Below are 18,104 nucleotides of genomic sequence, written 5' to 3'. Positions count from 1 at the left end.
ATTGCTTTAGAATAAATTGAAGAATGAATGAACAAAAAATTTTGAATAAAAAACAGCCCCAAGACACAATCACCATAGAAAAACTAAAACGTAAGAAACGCAATGAATTACAACATAAAATAGTGATATTTCCGTATATTTCAGTTTCAGTACAAACCTTTCAGTTTCCTGGAAAGACATGTGAAAGCTTTGTTACATGTGACACATAAACAATGACAGTTTATGTAAACATCCTATTTAAATGCCTCTTTTTTCTTTTTCTTTAAATAAAGAACTGGTAGAGTTTTCCTCTCCAGCCCTTATGCAGAACAGTGCTAGACTCAAAACCATGCTACTATCTCCATGAGAATTACATTTTTAAGCATCAAGCTGTATGACATTTTTGCTACAGTACCAGAAGAATTGTCAAACTACTAAATCACCGTGATTAAATGTGTTATCATTTTAGATCTCTTGCCATAGGTATAGAACTACTTACTCTTCATGCAAAATAAATTCAATATTTTCTGGAGAAACCTGTCCTGTCACAGGATGTCTAAATGACGTGGTCTGCTGATTATGGCTGAAAGGAAAACAAAAAGAAAAAATAAGAAAAAAAAATTAATATTGAAGTGCTAAACTCAGTAAAATATACCGATGATACCTAAAAAGGCGGAATGTTTTATATTGACGCTTAGCTTCTGCCACTCTAATGTATCTCTTAGGTACTTTTCAAGCTTCTTGCTGCATTCTTGTTGACTGCCAGTGGCATACTACGCCTTTTAATTATTAAGGAGGTTAATGTTTTAAAAGTAAACTAGTTACAAAGCCTAGCTAGGGAGACACTCTTGAATTTATGATTATTTATACCCAACTATTACTGTGTTATTTAGACACTAACATAAAATCTACACAACATAAATTATTGATTCATATTTCTGTAAATTTCACCCAGCAAACTGGTCAAATAAGTTAAAATGCTGCTGGACAGTTCACAGTCCCACACGATTTGTAAATATTTAATGAGATCACTGAGAGATGTTTTGTGGAAGCCATTTATTAAATGTTGTTTTCCTCCTTAGTATATCATCAGTGCTTTTTCTTTGTACCTCTACACATAAGATTATGTTTAACTTTAACTGTTTAGATACACAGCCTATATAAAGCAACATAACTTAGTATTGCAGCTGAGTTGAATTAAAATTGTTTTTTAATCAACCTTCCCCCCCCTCAGACTACTATCTGTTTTAACACCCTTTATAAATTATTACTGTCCATTAAAGGCAATTACTTTATCTACCCATATAACTGTACTCATATAATGCCAAAATGTGGAGTGAAGAAAGTTTATTTCAGGTTGTCTTTCCACCTCCCAAAGCAGGGCCATATACAAATTACAAATCTTAAAGAAATATGATATTTAAGATCTTAATTCCTAATTACAAAGACTGTGACTGACTCACTGCTAGGGAGCCTTAGACTGAGCAAGTAATGAGGCACTTCACTTATTTAATGTTCTGAATTTCCATGCTAGTAGTTAACAATGTTTAGGTGAACAATACCCCAAAGTAGAATTCCCATCAAATGCAGCAAAATGTTACCAAAAACAATGAAACAAAACTATAAAAAATAAGGCTGTTGAGTGATTTATACCTCAAAGATTCAGAAATAAATACTTCTCTGTTCTTCTATTTTAAAGTTTGGACTCCTGTAATGACCAGCTATTTCAGGTCTTACAGATTTGACCTGGTGGTCCAGCACAGCAGGATGCCCACCCAGAAACAGAATAGGGTATATACTTCCTTAGGTATTCTTGGGTTTCAAAATAAATATATTCCCAAAAGGTTACAGCCTTTCTACAGCACACAGGACAGCTGAAAATCATACAGCCCACGCAAACATAACATTCAAATGTCAATAGCTCGGGACATGCCTGGATTAAAAAAAGATGCAGTTGAGTCTCCTCTCAGTTCTTACTGATCCTTGCTCCCACAAAGTCTCGTGTAAACCACGAGCGGCAGAGGATGCTGTCTGTACTGGAAACCTTTCACCCCTCTTCCAATCTGCCTGGCTACAGAATGCCATAAATAAGGGACTAATATAATACACAGCAGTGATAAAACAAGAGCAGTGACAACTGCTATTGCACTAAAAGGGCTTGTCCAAGCCCCAGCTCTGTGATAGAAGTTGGCAGTTTCTACCTCCTCAGCTTGCTCCTGACACCAGAGATGGGGAGCAAGCAGTTGCAGTAACCCTGCAGTGCAAATACCTACAAAGCAGCCACGGTCTTTTTCTCCCGAGAGGATGGAGAAGCATGGTTTTCTGAAGAGGCAGCACTTCAACCTCGGTTTGTATTCTAGGTCTGGGAATACATCCCAAGAAAGGAATATGGACTTGCAGCTGTTTTCAAAGAAATTAATAAATAAACGGTAACAGTAACAACAAAGTTCCCTTTTCATCACACAGTCCAAGCAGTTTTAAGCCGAAAGCACTTCCTTTCAAATCAGGACTGGAGCAGTCTGTTTAACCTTTGATACGCAGGCTAGGAGTACAACCAGAAACGCAATTACACTGTCAGCCCTAAGAGTGAAAGCACTTTGTCAGCTTCATTCTCCAGAGGCTGACAAACTGTCAACAAGTTTTCATCTGCAGGCTTTTAGTCATTAATAACTCTGTAATTACGACTAAGAAAAAGGACTCTATTCCAGAAGTGCTCCGGGGCCATTTGGGAAATGAAGTTATCCATTATACCAGCCTCGTACTTTTACAAATCTTCTATTATTTCCCATGAAATAAATTCTCCAGGCCTTTGGAATAGGAATCGGTTCTGTTGCTGTAATTACAGAGCAAGTTCGTTAGTAACAGGCTAAATACTACTTGCTAATGATAAAGGTTTCAGCCAGAAAGCAAACACCTCTTCAGTGTTTGAGCAGCTGCATTTTGGAGGAGTTTTCCATTTTGAAGGGGAAGAGCAGAGAAAGAGAAGCACAGATATGTTCCTAGAGAAAGCACAGTTAGCAATTTCACAGACAAAGACACATACCAGGCCAAAACTTCCTGCAAACCTGCAAGTTCAATACGCAGCACTTGGCTAGGAAGAGAGAAGCAGCACCACAGGCAGTTCTGCGGAACACAGGGCTTTATTTGAATCTGAAAAGTGAGAATTTAAATGTTTTGCCTCACAGGACTCATAAAGAATAAGCAATACCGTTCAAAACAATCCATACAACAGATGGCTAATGCCTTGCACCAAGGAATTAGAGAGCAGGGCGATTTTTGCCCACAATGAGAGCAGTCAGACACTGGAGGAGGTTGCCTAGCGAGGCTGTGGAATCTCCCTCCTTGGAAATGCTCAAAACGTGGCCAGAGAAGGCCCCAAGCAAGCTCATCAGACTTCGAGGTTGCTTCTGTCTGTGAAGCTGCTCTGCACAGGAGGGGCGGGATCTGAAGGGGTCCTGAGGTTCTTCCCACCCAAGTTATTCCGGGCTGTCACTCTGCAAATAGCATCCAGATCTCACAGTCCCTGTGAATCTTTGGTGTTTAAATAGACGCAGCCCAGGCATATCAGCCTCTCTGATTAGAATGAAATAAAGAAATCCCGAAGTGGCATTAGATTTTTAGACTTAGCTCACAGTATTTCTCGTGCTCGTGTTTTTCAGCCATTGGCTTAGCAGAAATACCACCTGTATTTCCTCCGAATAGCAACTGCAGAGTTTCTCTTGTTCAGAAATCTACCGTGTGTAACGGTAGATTCACTCACCTGGCTAATATTAGCCCCATTTGCAAGCTGGCTGCTTGAACACCCGACATAACCTCCAAGCTGGCCCTGGGCTACGGGCTGGAAGCAGCTAACTTCCTGCATCCTAAATGCCATTTATCTTCCTCCTGGGGGGTGGGAGCGTGCCAGCCCCATAGCCTTTGCTGACACCTCGCTGCTTGCCGTCAGAGTACAGCCGACGAGATTTCTCCAGTATTACTGATTAAACGAGTCTGCCAGTTTAGCATTGCCTCCTGTTTGTTTGCACTAACGTAACCTGTAGTATCCTGAAATTTAACCAATTTAAATACTGAAAAACCTCACAACTGCAATACAGTCCTGCAGTGTAAGTCACAAGGGCAGGCCCTTTTCCTCACTCACTGATAATCAGCACAACTTCACCTATTTTTATCTTTCGGTTCATTTTGCATTTGAAGCGAAGCCAGATTTTAATAATTAACTTTTGGCCATGACTTATGTTGATGACCTTGCATTTGAAGTCAAGCAAGTTTATATATTGCCTCTAGAGACATTTAAATGCCCAGACAGATGAATCTTGAAATGTGTAAATCAACTCCTGATCGAGTCTACCTCCTCACCTTAACAACAAATGCACAGATTGCAGAAGTAATCATGCTGTCATTGGGTGGACTGCTCTATAAATTATTACGAGCCATTTCTATGGTATTTACTTCTGCTGCTGGCTGACTCCGTTATGCTTCAAGAGCAGACAAGCACCAACAACTTTACGCTGAAAGTCCCAAATGGCGGTGAGACTTTGGGGTGAGCACCTCTGCTTCTAAGGGAGACCCTGCTGGGAGGGCAGAAGACAGAAAAGCTTGAGTGGTGAAGAGCTTCTGGTCTGTAGTGAGAGTGAGTTCTCCAAAAGGATCAAGTGCTTGCATCTAGCTAGGCAACCGCTCAGGTATGGGTTGCTTTCCTTCACAACGTATTGCTGAAATACACAAATAGCGTCAAAACAGCTTAAGCATTGCTGAGGGGTTTCTGTTTGTATTTTCATTTCAGCTTTGAGAATTGGTTGGGAAGAATATCTAAGATATTCCAAGAAACTCAGTGCCACAGAAGTGCTGTCAAGAATATTTTTCTAAGAAAAACACAGTGTAATACTGACATAATTTAGAAGATTTTTAATCAATACTAATAGTACCCACTACTACAAGCTAGACGCACACCACAAACATCTTTTCAGGATTTTAGTTTAAAATAGCTAGGTGCCTCTTCAGAGTAGCAGTAGAATCCTTGCTCCACTGAAATCAGTGTCCAGTAGATTTAATAAGGTCAAAACCATCACCCTCTCCTATAGAATCATAGGATAGTTTATCTAACATCTTAGCCCATTAACTTTTAGGTGAGAATCAGAGTAGATGTGATTGTCTCAAATCTCATATCCTCCTTAGAACATCACAAGCTTTTAGCTGCTAGTCAGAACAGAGTTCTGTAACTAGCTCGAGCAGCTCTGTCTGCGACTACAACCAACACAAAAGCCCAAAGACAGAGAAGGGGATGCATGACATCAGATTCTATCACTTATTCACACTTTTCTTTGTATTTGAAAAAAAGTATGCTAGTTAAAGTTTTTAAGAGAAGAAAATCCTCAGAAAAGGGGACATTCCTGAAGAGTCAAATCTGATTTTATTTCCTTACTTTCCCAGTTTAAGAAAAACTACACTCCTTGCCTTCAAAATTTCAGCTGAAAAAAAATAAATCTCTGATCATACCAAAATAAAATTAGAAAAGCAAAAGACCACCTTATTATATCACATCATCTTAATAATACAGGCTTGTAACTCACTTAGGACTGTTCCTTGCTTTCTTTCCCACTCAAGTATTTGAAGTTAGTCAGGTGATGTCTCCACAAACAAAATGTAGTACCTTCAAAAACATCTAAAAGAATTTGGAACCTTGTGACCTGAAGAAAAGAGTTTGGACAATGAGTGACAAAGAGTGACAATGAAATGTCACCAATATCGCATTGTGAGCAACAGACCTAACTGCTTGTACAGTACTTTACGGAAACCATGTGAACAGCTATGCCAAATTCTGACAGTCTGAAATGGAAACAGGAGTAGGTTCAGCAGTTAAATACATGTAACAATTATATATGCATACATATATTTGAATGCATACACATACACAAACATACGTGCATATAAATGTGTATCTATGAGATGAATATTGATCTATAAAAATATATATAAATGTATTTCTCCCGGTCATCATCTCCAATGCTGGCACAGCTGTTTCTTCAATGATGTAGATGACTGGCTCCTCTGGGTTTAATTTTTATCCCTCCTTCCTACAAATGGTCCCAACGGTCCAATTAGATTCAGGAACTCTGAAAATGGATGCTCACTTAAGAGGCAAGTATTCTTTTAATCAAATATTTTTGGGTAGCATGGATTTGTTTTTTTGTTGTTGTTTGCTTGTTTGTTTTGCACTGGGGTCATTGACGGGACAGGGAAGCAGCACCTTTTATCACTAGTCAATTCTATACCATACATGAAGCAGTATTTTCCTGATAGACTGCCATACAGAAGAAAACTATAATACAGACATGACACAATTGTATTACAGTAGCCAAGCTGTAGAATAGTTATACACAAAATGCTGCTATAAACCAATCATTCCACAATGAAAGAAACACGTAGAGAGCAACTCAGGTTGCTCTTTACCAGGTTTTTAATGTTGAATGAAGATTTCAACTTAAGTCTTGCACACTTCTGATATATTGATTTTAATGCATAATGTGACTAAGCAATCGTCAGAGGACAGCACTGCAGATTAAGAGACCTTGCTTGGCTGCTGTGTGTGACCTCTGACAGACTGCAGAAAGACATTGCCCTTCTCCTCCCTCCATAGCATGGAAGCACTTTATCCATAACCTGTATCAGAAGAACAAAGCTTTACCCAAATACTGTTTTCTTACACAATCACAAGAGTTCAGAACAGGATTAAAGAATTATAGCTGTTATCGATGAACTTCTCTCAAAGATACAGCCTACTGCGTTCAATTCTCAACCCCACTACAGGAAAGACAACAACGAACCGAAGCAAATTTAGCAGAGAAGCAGCAAGATGTTCAGGAGCACCCGACCTGCAAGGAGAGGCCGAGGGAGCCAGGCTTGTTCAGCCTGGAGAAAGATAGTTTCAAGGGGACCCACCAGCGGCCTTCTGCAAGGAGCTGGTGAGAAGGCTCTTCACAGCAGGGCCTGACAGGAGAGCAGGAGAAAACAGGCATACACTGAACGGAAAGAAGTTCGGGCTACAGTTTTTTACCTGAAGGATACAAGGATGGATGGAGCAGATGGCAGGGCACTGACATGGCTGCCCACATGGGCTGCGCAGTCTCTGCCCTTGGAATTTCTCAACCCCAGAACTCAGAAAGAGCTGAGCAAGCTGGCCTGACCTCACAGCTGACACCTATTTGAGTCCATTTAATTTCCTCTAATACAAATTCCATGAAAGATGAGAATTTATTCAGCCTGGGTTCCTGTGGCTGCATGCTTTTTATCTAGTAGGGCACACGTCCCTGCCAAAGGTTTTCCTGTAGTTAAGGACATACAAAATGCTCGTGGCTTTGTCTCACTCCCTTCTCCATCCCCACCCCTGTTCTCTGCCACTTGACAGTCCTCTCGAGGCATGAAAGGCAATCCTACAAACTCCAGCTCCTTCAGACATCAGGCGGAAGAATAAACAAGGATATGAGCGTCACATTCCCTGGAGTACAGTTTAATAGGAACAAACCACAATTCTCACAGCACACACCTATTCTTGTGGGTTGGCTGGTGGTGTTCATCAGCACATGCACTTCAGAAAGTGCCTTCATTAGCAACAAGCTGTTCCAGCGTGTCTGGCGGTTAATTCGGAAATGCTTCGGACTCTATACATATACTGTAAGGACAGGCTTAAGCCACAAAGTGAAAAATGACAGCAGTGAAGTTGCTTCCTTTGGTTTAACTCTTGGCTGCTTTAAAGGAGTTCCTCACTCATCTCACAGGTGGATTAAACATGCTGCGACTCCTCCAGACGTAAATGCATTTGGAGAAGAGAAGTATTTTTCCCCTATCAAATCTTAAGTATAAAGAGGACTGCAGTACTCCTGCAAGGCCCTTAACATCAAGCTTTTGCTTGGGAGAAGACTGGTAATAAAAGAACAAAAGAACTTCCTCAGGTACCAAGGGCAAACTGACGAATTCTGTCAGGCCCGCTCTCCACAGGCCTGGCACACCCAGAAATGAAAAGCTCTGACATACGAAAGACATGACGTTAGTATCAATTCACAGACCACTGGCACAAGTCATACATGATCCTGTTTTAACCCAGAGCCGAATGTCTCTGGATTTATACCGACCAAAGGCTCGTGAGCTGGGGCGGTGAGGGCCGAAGCCTGGCCTGCAGCAGGCCCATGTGGGCAGGGGTCCCGCTGGCCAGAAGAGAAAAGCACTTCAGAGCTGCCACCGCTGGGCAATGCGGCTTCAAGCATGACAAAAAGGGGTGCCTTGTCAAAGAGTAATACCATTTTAGAAAAAAAAACACTCCACGCACACAAATTCCAGTCAGTCGGTACAGTATGACAAGTTACTGTGTATTAATCATGGTCTTTCATGCCTCATAGAAAATGGTTCTGAAGCCAAGGCTATAAAGCTGATAAAACTGTACTAAAATGTTATTTACCCAAATGTTTCCATCATACCGTTACTCAAATATATCCCCCACTGCGTAGCGAGAGACACATTATGTTTCATAGCCTAAAACTAATCCCAGATTAATATTTTAGGAATTAAAATCATAAAACAGACGTGGAAGATTTTCTTTTTAGATTATACAGAGTTTATAAAATTACCCAGAAATTTATTTTTAATTCAACAAAAGCTCTTTGGCATTAAAAAAAGATTTATAGGTCTATCAGTTCACAGGAATTCAGTAAAATGAAGTCAAAAAAATAACCTAGACCAAAACTCATCCTTACGGAGATGTTGAAATGCTCAATGGCTCCCAGTCAGACAAGCAGAGAAATTCTGAGACACTTCCAAGTAATCACAGAAATATTGCCATGGAATTAAATTCTTTATGGCATTTACACGATGGAAAATATGGTAAGATATACATACTAACGCTAGATAAAACTTTATACAACCAACACACCAATAAAGTAGCATTAGTAAAAGGAATTACAACAACATACTAAACAGTTCTGAACTCTGTACAACTTTTCTGTTTTTAATACTCACCACTTTATTTGATGCAGAAACCCAAGCAAATTGTTTTGAAAATGAACTATTTTGGTGTATGCAATGCCAGAATTTCCTTTACTAAACATAAACCAACAAAATAAATCCAAAGAAAGAGAATGACTTATTTTTGGTCAAGCTGTGTTTCCTTCTCAACTGCTATGTAATCGAAGCACGTTGAGTCACAATATAACCTATAACAAGTTAATAATGATTTATATTATTGGCATAATGTAACGGTGCTGAAGTTAGGATATTTTATGTCTATGTATGTGAATCAAATGTAAATCAAATATGAAAGCTCTTGTATAATGACATTGTGTTTAATTTCTTGAATCAACACTCACATTGCACTATCAGAAGGTGAAAATTTGAGAATAAAACATTACAATAAAATACAAAAAGGACAGATGTGAGAAGAGTGGCACTGAAAACAAGGCAGCAGTGGAAGACACATTTGGATTTTCTTAACGCCTCTAAGCAGACACACCAGTGGTGCCCAAACAGCCAGCTCTGAGTAAGTCCCTAGAAGACAAAGGTGATGCCAACAAGAAGAGCTAGTGGCTAAGAAAAATAGCACAAGCAATGTAGAAAGAAACATTTGTGCTCTTTCAGTCTCAAAGATTTATCTGGCAAAGACATTTTAAAAACTCCTTTGTTGGTTTTGTATGCAGTGGTAAGGAGCTTACATTTATATCAACCAATGTCAACACACTGTTGGTAGCAATGTCATTTGGGGACAGCATGCATCTTTACAATCAGCTCTGAATTAGACTCTGTGTGAAACCACATTATCCCATTGGGAAAGATGAAAAATCCTTCCTTAAATACATGAACAGTGCTATTATTTTTCAAATTAACTGGAAGGATGAAGCAACTACAACCTTTCACAATAAGCCTGGAAATCAACAGCCAAATGTAACAGCCAAAAGAAAAACTGGCTGAGGAGACATAAAATCAAGCTCCTTGACTTTGGTTCGGGGAGCAAGGCCGCAGCAAAACCCAAAAGCTCTTAGCACGTCACTAAATATAGCGGAGCTATCAGCTACATTCCTCCTGCACCACTTGAGCAGTCTCGTCTGGTTCTTGTCCTATAGCTCTATCATGCTGAACCCGCAGCCAAGCCCTCCTTCGCCACCAAGACAAAGCTGGTGTGGTAACGCCTCGGGGAGTATGACTCCTGCAGCTGTATCCCCAGGACCTTCACTGCCCCTAGGGCTCCGTAGGAGAGCTTGCACAGCTGAACATCAAAGAAACATGCCCTGACATAAGACTGTGGCCAAAAGACCCAGAGCATTGCCACCGGTGAGGCTGGAACAGCCTCTCACCCTCACACGGCAAGGACAAGCTCCCCGCCACTTCCCCAAACCGGCCCGCAGCTGAGGTGAGGGAAACTGGCAGCGAGCAAGCTCTCACGCTGCTGACGAGGCCTGGGGTGAGGACAGGGAGAGCTGGGCAGGATTAGGGATCGAAAGAAATTCCAAAAAACTTTTTCAGATCCTGCGTTAACTCCGCTCGATGCCAAGTAAGCCTCTGTCAAGCATGTGACTGAAACTTGGCAGCTAGGAAGGTGAAGTAACTCGACGTGAAATGTTTGTTCTTTGGGTAATTATTTAACGACACTTACAATGACTGAACGACTTAGAAAGCCGTACATCTTCCACTTAGGGAAAACTTTGTTACCTCTCAAAAATACAGTTATTAAATAACCCTTCGCTATTTGGGGAATTAAAAAGGCTTTGTCCCCGTTAAAATGCATTAAGTTTGAAGTGCTCCAAAGCACCTGACTGAGCCGTGCCAGAACAGAGCGCTCCACACACCAGGTAAGTCCAGGCCAGCACTGCAGCAAAAATGGTTTTATTCATACCTAAGCTCTAAAATGAAAAAAAAAATAAAGAAAAAAAAAAGGCAACACAATGAACATTATATATACATTATATGCATATACATTTGATCAAGAGGACTGCAAGCAGCACGGTACCTTTTCAAGCTTTCAGTGTTTCAGTCGCATTTTAATTTACTAACTACAGCAAACACACATTATAAAAATTGCTGAGGTATATAATTTAGCACTTCAATTATTTTCAAAAGAAGATTCACTGTATACATTACATAATGAAAACTGCGTACAACTAAAGCACCTCCAGACACTAACATTGCAACAATTTTCTCAGTTACTCTTAGGATCTTCCCGTCTTCTTTAAAACTATATCGGATGCTACTGCAATGGAAACCAAAGCTATTTCCACCTTCTGGGAAGGTGTGCCACACTGCAATAAATTTTGTTTAGCTTTAACTCCATAAGACGTACTTAAGTTTCTCTGCTTTTTACTTTAGACATTTTAGTTACACTAATAAAACAAAATTAAAAAAAAAAATCAATCTGCTAGAAGCACGGAAAAGAGAAAAACTTCAGAGTGGCAGTTTCTGAGTCATCGCTGACTCACAGAGTTCTGCTTAATGGTTAAATTCATTTTGCATTAGAAAGTTGAAACAATTGGATTCATTGAGTGATGGCACTTCAGTTATTTTGGACACTGAAGCAGGACTTCGGAGTCTGTCCTTTACACAGAAGTGTGTTTCTGCCACAAGAAGAGAGGAAGAAGTATCTACGTCTGTAAAAATCTTTAGTGCAGGAAGTTTTTCTGGATCCGTAACAGAAAAAAGTTAATGGTCTGGGCACTACCACATCAGGATTCAGAAGATTGGGATTCAGATCTTAGCTCTGAAGCAGATTTCTTGTATGACCTTGAGTAATCCTATTTCTGTAAAATCACTGTTTTATTAACATTTAAGACCCTGAAAAGACAGACAAGTGCCTGCCAGTTTAGAGTCTTTAACCTCGTTTGCAGCTTTCTGGGCACAGGACAGAAATGCAAAAATCATTCATTGTTTTCAACAGCAAAAAGAACTACCTCGGCCTTCCCAAATAATTCCAGCAAACCTCAGAGGTCAGTCAGACTGGAAATGCTGCATCGAGCTGAACACGCCACATTACTGTCTTCCAAGTTAAACTGTTCACTGATGGACAGCAAATCTCTTCCAGTGCACGGAAGTTTCTTCCTTATAATATTTGTAGCCATCACAAAGCCTTCCTTAGTATGAAGGCAGTATTTCAGCTATCTATTGATAGCCTTTTTATTTTCAGTACTAGGTGTATGGATGCAGGAAGAAGATTATTGCTTTTTTTTTTCCACTAGCATACTTTATCAGAGCTATGAGGTAAAACACTGTGCAGTAGAATACAACTCTGTACAAATACAATAAAGCCTAATGCATTGTAATAACCAGAAAGCAAATTTAAAAGTTATTTGTCATGATTAAATTGCCAGAGAGGTTCTACAAAACTCAAGCAACAACGTCATCTGAAACTTGCACCTTTGTATGCAAGTTTCCAAAATTAAATCCACTAAGATTACCTTTCCAGTACTACTTCAGCAAAATCTTTCTGCTCCATTACTTCCTTCCCAGTCACTGTTAACTTAATTCCCGCACGTATGACTTAAAAGTAACTGCACCAAAACATCACGTTGAGCCTAAGATGCCTCTGAATGTTTGCTTTTGTGGTATCACATACCGTCTTCTTGGTGCTGTCAACTTCTTTAAAACAATCTAAGAATCTAAATTAGCCATGTTAATACAGTAAATTAAATTCCAAAAGCAATGAGTGGCAATATTCATTCATCTCGAAGTACAGCACTGTAAAGACAACTACATTCTAATGCAAACTAATGTCAAGTCAGAATAAAAGGCCAGAAAATGCCCTGCTTCTGAATAACGAGGCTCTCTCTAGGAAAAATAAGATAATGAATTCTTCTCATCCTGTGTGATGCAGACATCTCTGTTTTATGCCCGGCATTCTGGGACTTGCATGTTATACATATTATACATCGTTACTTTAAGTTTTAATACCTCTGAACTGAACTGTTTTCAGACAGCTCTCAAATTCTGCAAATACCATCTGCATATTTTGCATTCCTTTGACACAAACAGGTTGCAGAGTAAGCTGCTGTGTTCTCAGGACAGTAAGAAAAAGCAACTCAAACTTTCTGACACCTTGGAATTTCTGGTCCTACATACCTTCCCGTCTGCACTCTCACATATTTATATTGACATGAATGCTAATTTTATCTGCCTGAGAACAAGCAGATAGACATGAAAGCTATTCTGTTGATGCTTTAGAAAATGACAGATGAGAATTACTGTGAGAAAAAGTAAAAAGAGAAAACCCCTACCACCAAAGTTGCATAGTACTGTTTGGAAGGAGTCAATCACATTTTAGGGACAGACTACAGCAGCTTTCAATATTTTTCTTTTAAATAATATGGTTCAAAGAAAATTAGCAATATAATTGATTGAAGTTTGAATAGTAATGTTCTTGATTAGTCAGCATGCCATGCAGTGAAGGACAAGAAAATTTAGAAAGGAGGGGGGGGGAAATAAAAAGCCTCACAATCTCACCTTCTGAGATGCAACTGAAAGGGGTCTGCCTTCATCCATCCAGACTCCAACGCACACTCCTACTTCCATTAGGAAACCACAGATAGCTTACTCTTTAGCAGACATTGTAAAGAGCTATGTTACTGAACCTGGATTCCCATGACTTAGATAGAAATATTTTACTATTAGCTGTTAGCAGTGATAGCCTGCGAGTACTCCCCATCAGCTGAGGGAACCCCGAGTCCCCCCATGGGCAGAAGACCCCAAGCACCCCGCTGCACCAAGCGAGCTGCGGCGACACACTGCTGTGGACTGTGAGACCAGCTCCTGCATTGTACAGGGAACACTCATGGGGGGGGAAACCAAAAATAGCCTCGACAGCAGGACCAGGAATCATGTTATGTTTGTTAGCAGCCTTCCCTGGAAGTTTATCTGAAGGAAGGAGAGAAGAAAGAAGAGGCACAGCATTTTAACCAAGTGACGGTACCCAACCCACAGGATTGTGCACCTAAGGATCGGAATTCCATCTTAAGGTTATTTCTTGCTACAGTTCAGAGCAGATTCTTAAGCAGAGAGGAAAATTCACATCGATGATACACAACGCCAACTATTTTTGGAAGCACAGAACCTTCATCTAATGCCAAGTGGCACGTATCAAAGGTCTGTGCCTGAAGCCAGTCTTCCAACTGCTTACCAACAGAAGAGGGAAAAACTTCAGGAAAGCCTTTCATGAAATCAATAATAAGCCAACCAATAAGTACATACAAGGGAATGAGCAACTTTTTAAAGGACTGTTTTTCCATTAAGTTGCACTGACAGTTTATACAACTCAACCCCACTACATGCCTGTAGAATTGACACGTCCATGTATTTGGTGGGAATATATAAAAAGGGCACTGGAAACACCCAAAACATACATTATTTCTCATGTCATCTTACATACTTCTTTAAAAGTACTTGCAGCTCACAAACTACCTCAATCCATAAGATAATTACTAACCTAGCACCACAAGCAGCTTATTGATAAGGTGGAGGCCACACGTTTCACTTCTACCCATCACATTCAGTTTGCGTTCAGTAAAAATAATGGGACTGGCAAGAAATTGCACATCGTCCTTCAACAGGCAAGTGACAACGCAGTACACACAGCACAAGCCACGGGCCTTTTCCTAAGGCAAACCACAGGCAGCCAAATTCCAGCAACTACAAAAAGTTATGTAAGCGCTACGGGGATTTTCCTTGTGTCCTAAGCCTCCACCCGTGAGATGTTATCTTCTGATCCCAGCTGTTCCCTGGGGCTGGAGTACAGGTTATTCCGGCTCACCAAAGAAATATCCTGTCCTCTTCTTCACACAATAACTAGCATATAACTGCATTATAATCGTATTACAACCACGTCTGTTATATGCACGTATAATTACACAACGTCAATAATCATGATCCGTAGACAGCCCTAAATTCAAGAATCAAAAATTGACTGGCCTATGAGATTCCAAATGGAGAACACTTTCTAAAATGAAGATGTTCAGAGCTCTGAATGTGGGGCATTCACAGCAGTTTTTTCTACAAATTAAATCTCAGTGGTATCAATTAGCAGATTTCTCAGGAAATAATTAAAAAGGGATTCTCAATTCAGTCTTTACAATGCTGTTTCTATTGCAACCTCCGTCACACAATAGATGTTTAGAAAACTTTTCCTGTTTCATTTTCTGAGAGCCTGCATTTGCTGTATTATTTTGTAAATGAGAAGCTTCAGACACTGGTATCTCCAAATATCGTAACAATGCTGTGCACGTATTGCTCCAGGCTCCCCCACCCCCATTCTCTGTACACTCTTCACCTCCAAGCAGGATTTTCCCTTTGCACTCCTTTTAGTTCAGCTAGTCTGTCATACCACTGTGAGCACGACAGAAATCCTGAATTAGGCTCAGACAGACTGCACAGATGTATTTTATCTCCCAAAAAAACAGCTGAAGTTCAAGACGCATCCATATCAAGCTTTCTAAAGAATATTTTACACCACCTTTCCCCAGTCTTCATTCACTGCTATCAGGCGTCTGTAACAAGCTGGCACCAAAACACACAAAGATAAAGAGAATGCAGACCCTTGAGTGACAGAATAACATTGCTCTTGCACAGTTTCCCTTCCCTTGTCTGTTTCCTTCACTTTTGTCAGAAATACCTTTTTTTTTTTTCTTCTTGTTGCTGGAAGTTCGTAATGACCACAGAGGGAAAACCGTATTAAAGCATCTCAGGACTTCCATTGTAGAATTTCTCAACTACAGCAAACTTCAACAGCCCGTCCTTCTAAAAAGCATGAATAAAGGGTATTACAACTGAACCCACCTAAGTTACTTACATGTCCTCAAACACATGAATTAGAGTAGATAACACCTCCAGATCATAAGTTCAGAATTACTACAATGCAAGTAGCAAACTACAGACTATGGTAGAACTTAGAAGATGCCAACTTTTCTTGGCTTGTGTATGCTTTTGTCCACTGAGTATTTTGTATTTATTTGAACTGGCAAAAAGCATGTTTTCCTACGGAGGACTGATGAAGGAGGTGGGGTAATAGCACTATCTGATGGGAAATATGGGTGTTTTATGTGAAAAGCAAAGACTGCATCACCTCCTGATGGGATCAAAAAGCAGGCGTGCTTCATCCTGCATATATTCCCCATGTTAAAAGGAGCCTTGTTTTGAAATCTTTCCTTCCATTTGTCTCTTTAAGTGACAAACTTCTGCACACATTCTTTTTCTCTTTCTCCAAGACAAGAAGACTAACATCACCCATTATTTTTTCTGAACCAGTACACCATACATTATTTCAATTAAAGTGTCTAGAAATGACTCCTCACACTAGAACAACTCAACACTAATTTTACCACATCCTATGTCTATAGTTTGAGGGCAGGTTTTGCTAGTAAGCAAATGAAACACATGTACAAAACAGTTGTAAAAACAAACAACACCGTGTTTAAAAGATTAACCAGAAACCATATTACCTTCATCAGTAAGGACAAAATCATGCATTGACAGAAGCCACAAGTTCCAAGGAACAGCGAGGCTTCTACAACACAGCACAGTGATGTCCTTTGCATAGCTTCGACCTGCTAAAAGTGCCATTTGAAAGCCTAAATTACAGCACTGATACTATTTAAAGTACTTAAGAGACAAACAGAACAGTAAAAATGGAACATGAAAAAAGGAAATTTCACGTGCCTTCTACAATCTAAAAACTGTTTAAAAGCTTAATTTATAAACACTGAAGAGGACAACTCGCATTGCCCAGTGTTTGCAGCACTAGGATCAATGGACAAAGCAGCACCTCTTCTTTCGTCTGTATGTGAAGAATTTTTGTAAAAAGACATCTTAAAAAATCAATACTTAAATATTCTCCCAGGATGATCAAAACAGAGAGATAAACTTAGAAGATGAAAGTCTCCTTCTAAAACACATAGGAAACAATGACTTTTATAGATTGCAATAAAGGGAAAAAATACTTCAGTGCTCTTAATGTATTGGGCCTCATTTTTAAACATCGCTTTTCATGTGAGAATTTACTCTAAATCACTGAGCTCATGAAGGTCCATACTAGACACAAACAGACGAGTACTTCGAACACCCTTCCTTCACTTATTCCTTGGCAACCAGAAGAGAAATCTGGCAGGGCTTACCAAGGGTAGAATGACAGCTCAGATCCAAGATGCTTCACAATCACTAAGAGAAGTCTGACCAAATTTGACTGAATTCATAGTTGTGAAGAAAATTCCACAGCATACTCTTGAAGACCTCTCCTTGACACACACGGCAGTCCTTTAGCTCTCATGTTGTTCCAGTTCACAGTCTGCTTAAAGTACAGCTAACTAGGTTTCCTGAACTAACGTGGCCAAAAAAGAAAATTAAAATGACTCCCTTTTCCTGCTGCTTTTTACTAACAATAAACAATATTCACATAAATATTTAATAATTAGTACATATTTACGTGTAATACTGATTTAATAAATATTGACTCGTACTGTTATATAAATATAGACATACACACAGTTTTAAAGAGTGAGCACGTGGGCATGCATGTGTATGCACAAGTGCACGTACTTGAGGTTTTCGTTGTGAGACCAGACACAGGAGGAAGACACATGAAGCCAAGCAGCACTATCAAGGCAGAAAGGAGGAGTTAAAATCCAACAGACCCGAAATTCATCTTATTTAATAAACTACTGAGATATCAGAAAGTCCTGTGAGTTAATTTGTGCTTGCCAGCGTTTAGAAGACCACAAAGTCAGGCAGCCAGGCACCACAACGATCACGTGCAATTCTTATTTCGAGGGATCCTGAACTAACCTGATGTCACTACATTCTGTGCATTTGAAATGCAAGCTATATTTAAAATATTTTTTCCTGAAACAACTCCCAGAATTTAAGAAAATAATCGCAATTTGAAGTTGGAAACACAGGGTGCGTGTAACCAGGTTCCTGCTCCACATGTGAGACCAAGGCCCTTGTTAGCACAGCACTACCTAAGGCAAAGCACAGTTTACAAGCACCCTGACAACTTGCATGTTTTACTTCCTTGCCATTCTTAAAATCATGGAATTAATGGAGGTAAAAAGTCACATAGAGACTGCAAAATGAAGAATACAGCTCTTCTCACTAAATGGGTAACGTCCACT

General features: G+C 39.8%; 1 protein-coding gene across 13 annotated transcripts in view; it reads right to left on the bottom strand.

Moving 5' to 3' along the window:
• PLEKHA7 (pleckstrin homology domain containing A7) overlaps nt 1-18,104 on the bottom strand; it is a 133,047-nt gene that overhangs the window by 58,865 nt on the left and 56,078 nt on the right. For 10 of the 13 annotated variants that reach the window (XM_072039294.1, XM_038179301.2, XM_072039303.1 and 7 more), the window contains one exon: nt 479-562. The exons of 2 other annotated variants lie outside the window; for them this stretch is intronic. In XM_072039294.1, coding sequence (XP_071895395.1) covers nt 479-562 — 84 coding nt within the window. Of the gene's footprint in view, nt 1-478; nt 563-13,449; nt 13,742-18,104 lie in introns of those variants that run through there. One more of the 13 variants, XM_072039300.1, reaches the window with a different exon arrangement.

The sequence above is a fragment of the Anas platyrhynchos genome, chromosome 5 (genome assembly GCF_047663525.1).
Source record: "Anas platyrhynchos isolate ZD024472 breed Pekin duck chromosome 5, IASCAAS_PekinDuck_T2T, whole genome shotgun sequence".
Lineage (NCBI taxonomy): Eukaryota > Metazoa > Chordata > Aves > Anseriformes > Anatidae > Anas > Anas platyrhynchos.
Note: the sequence above shows the minus strand (reverse complement) of the source record. Positions and strands in the feature narration are given on the sequence as shown.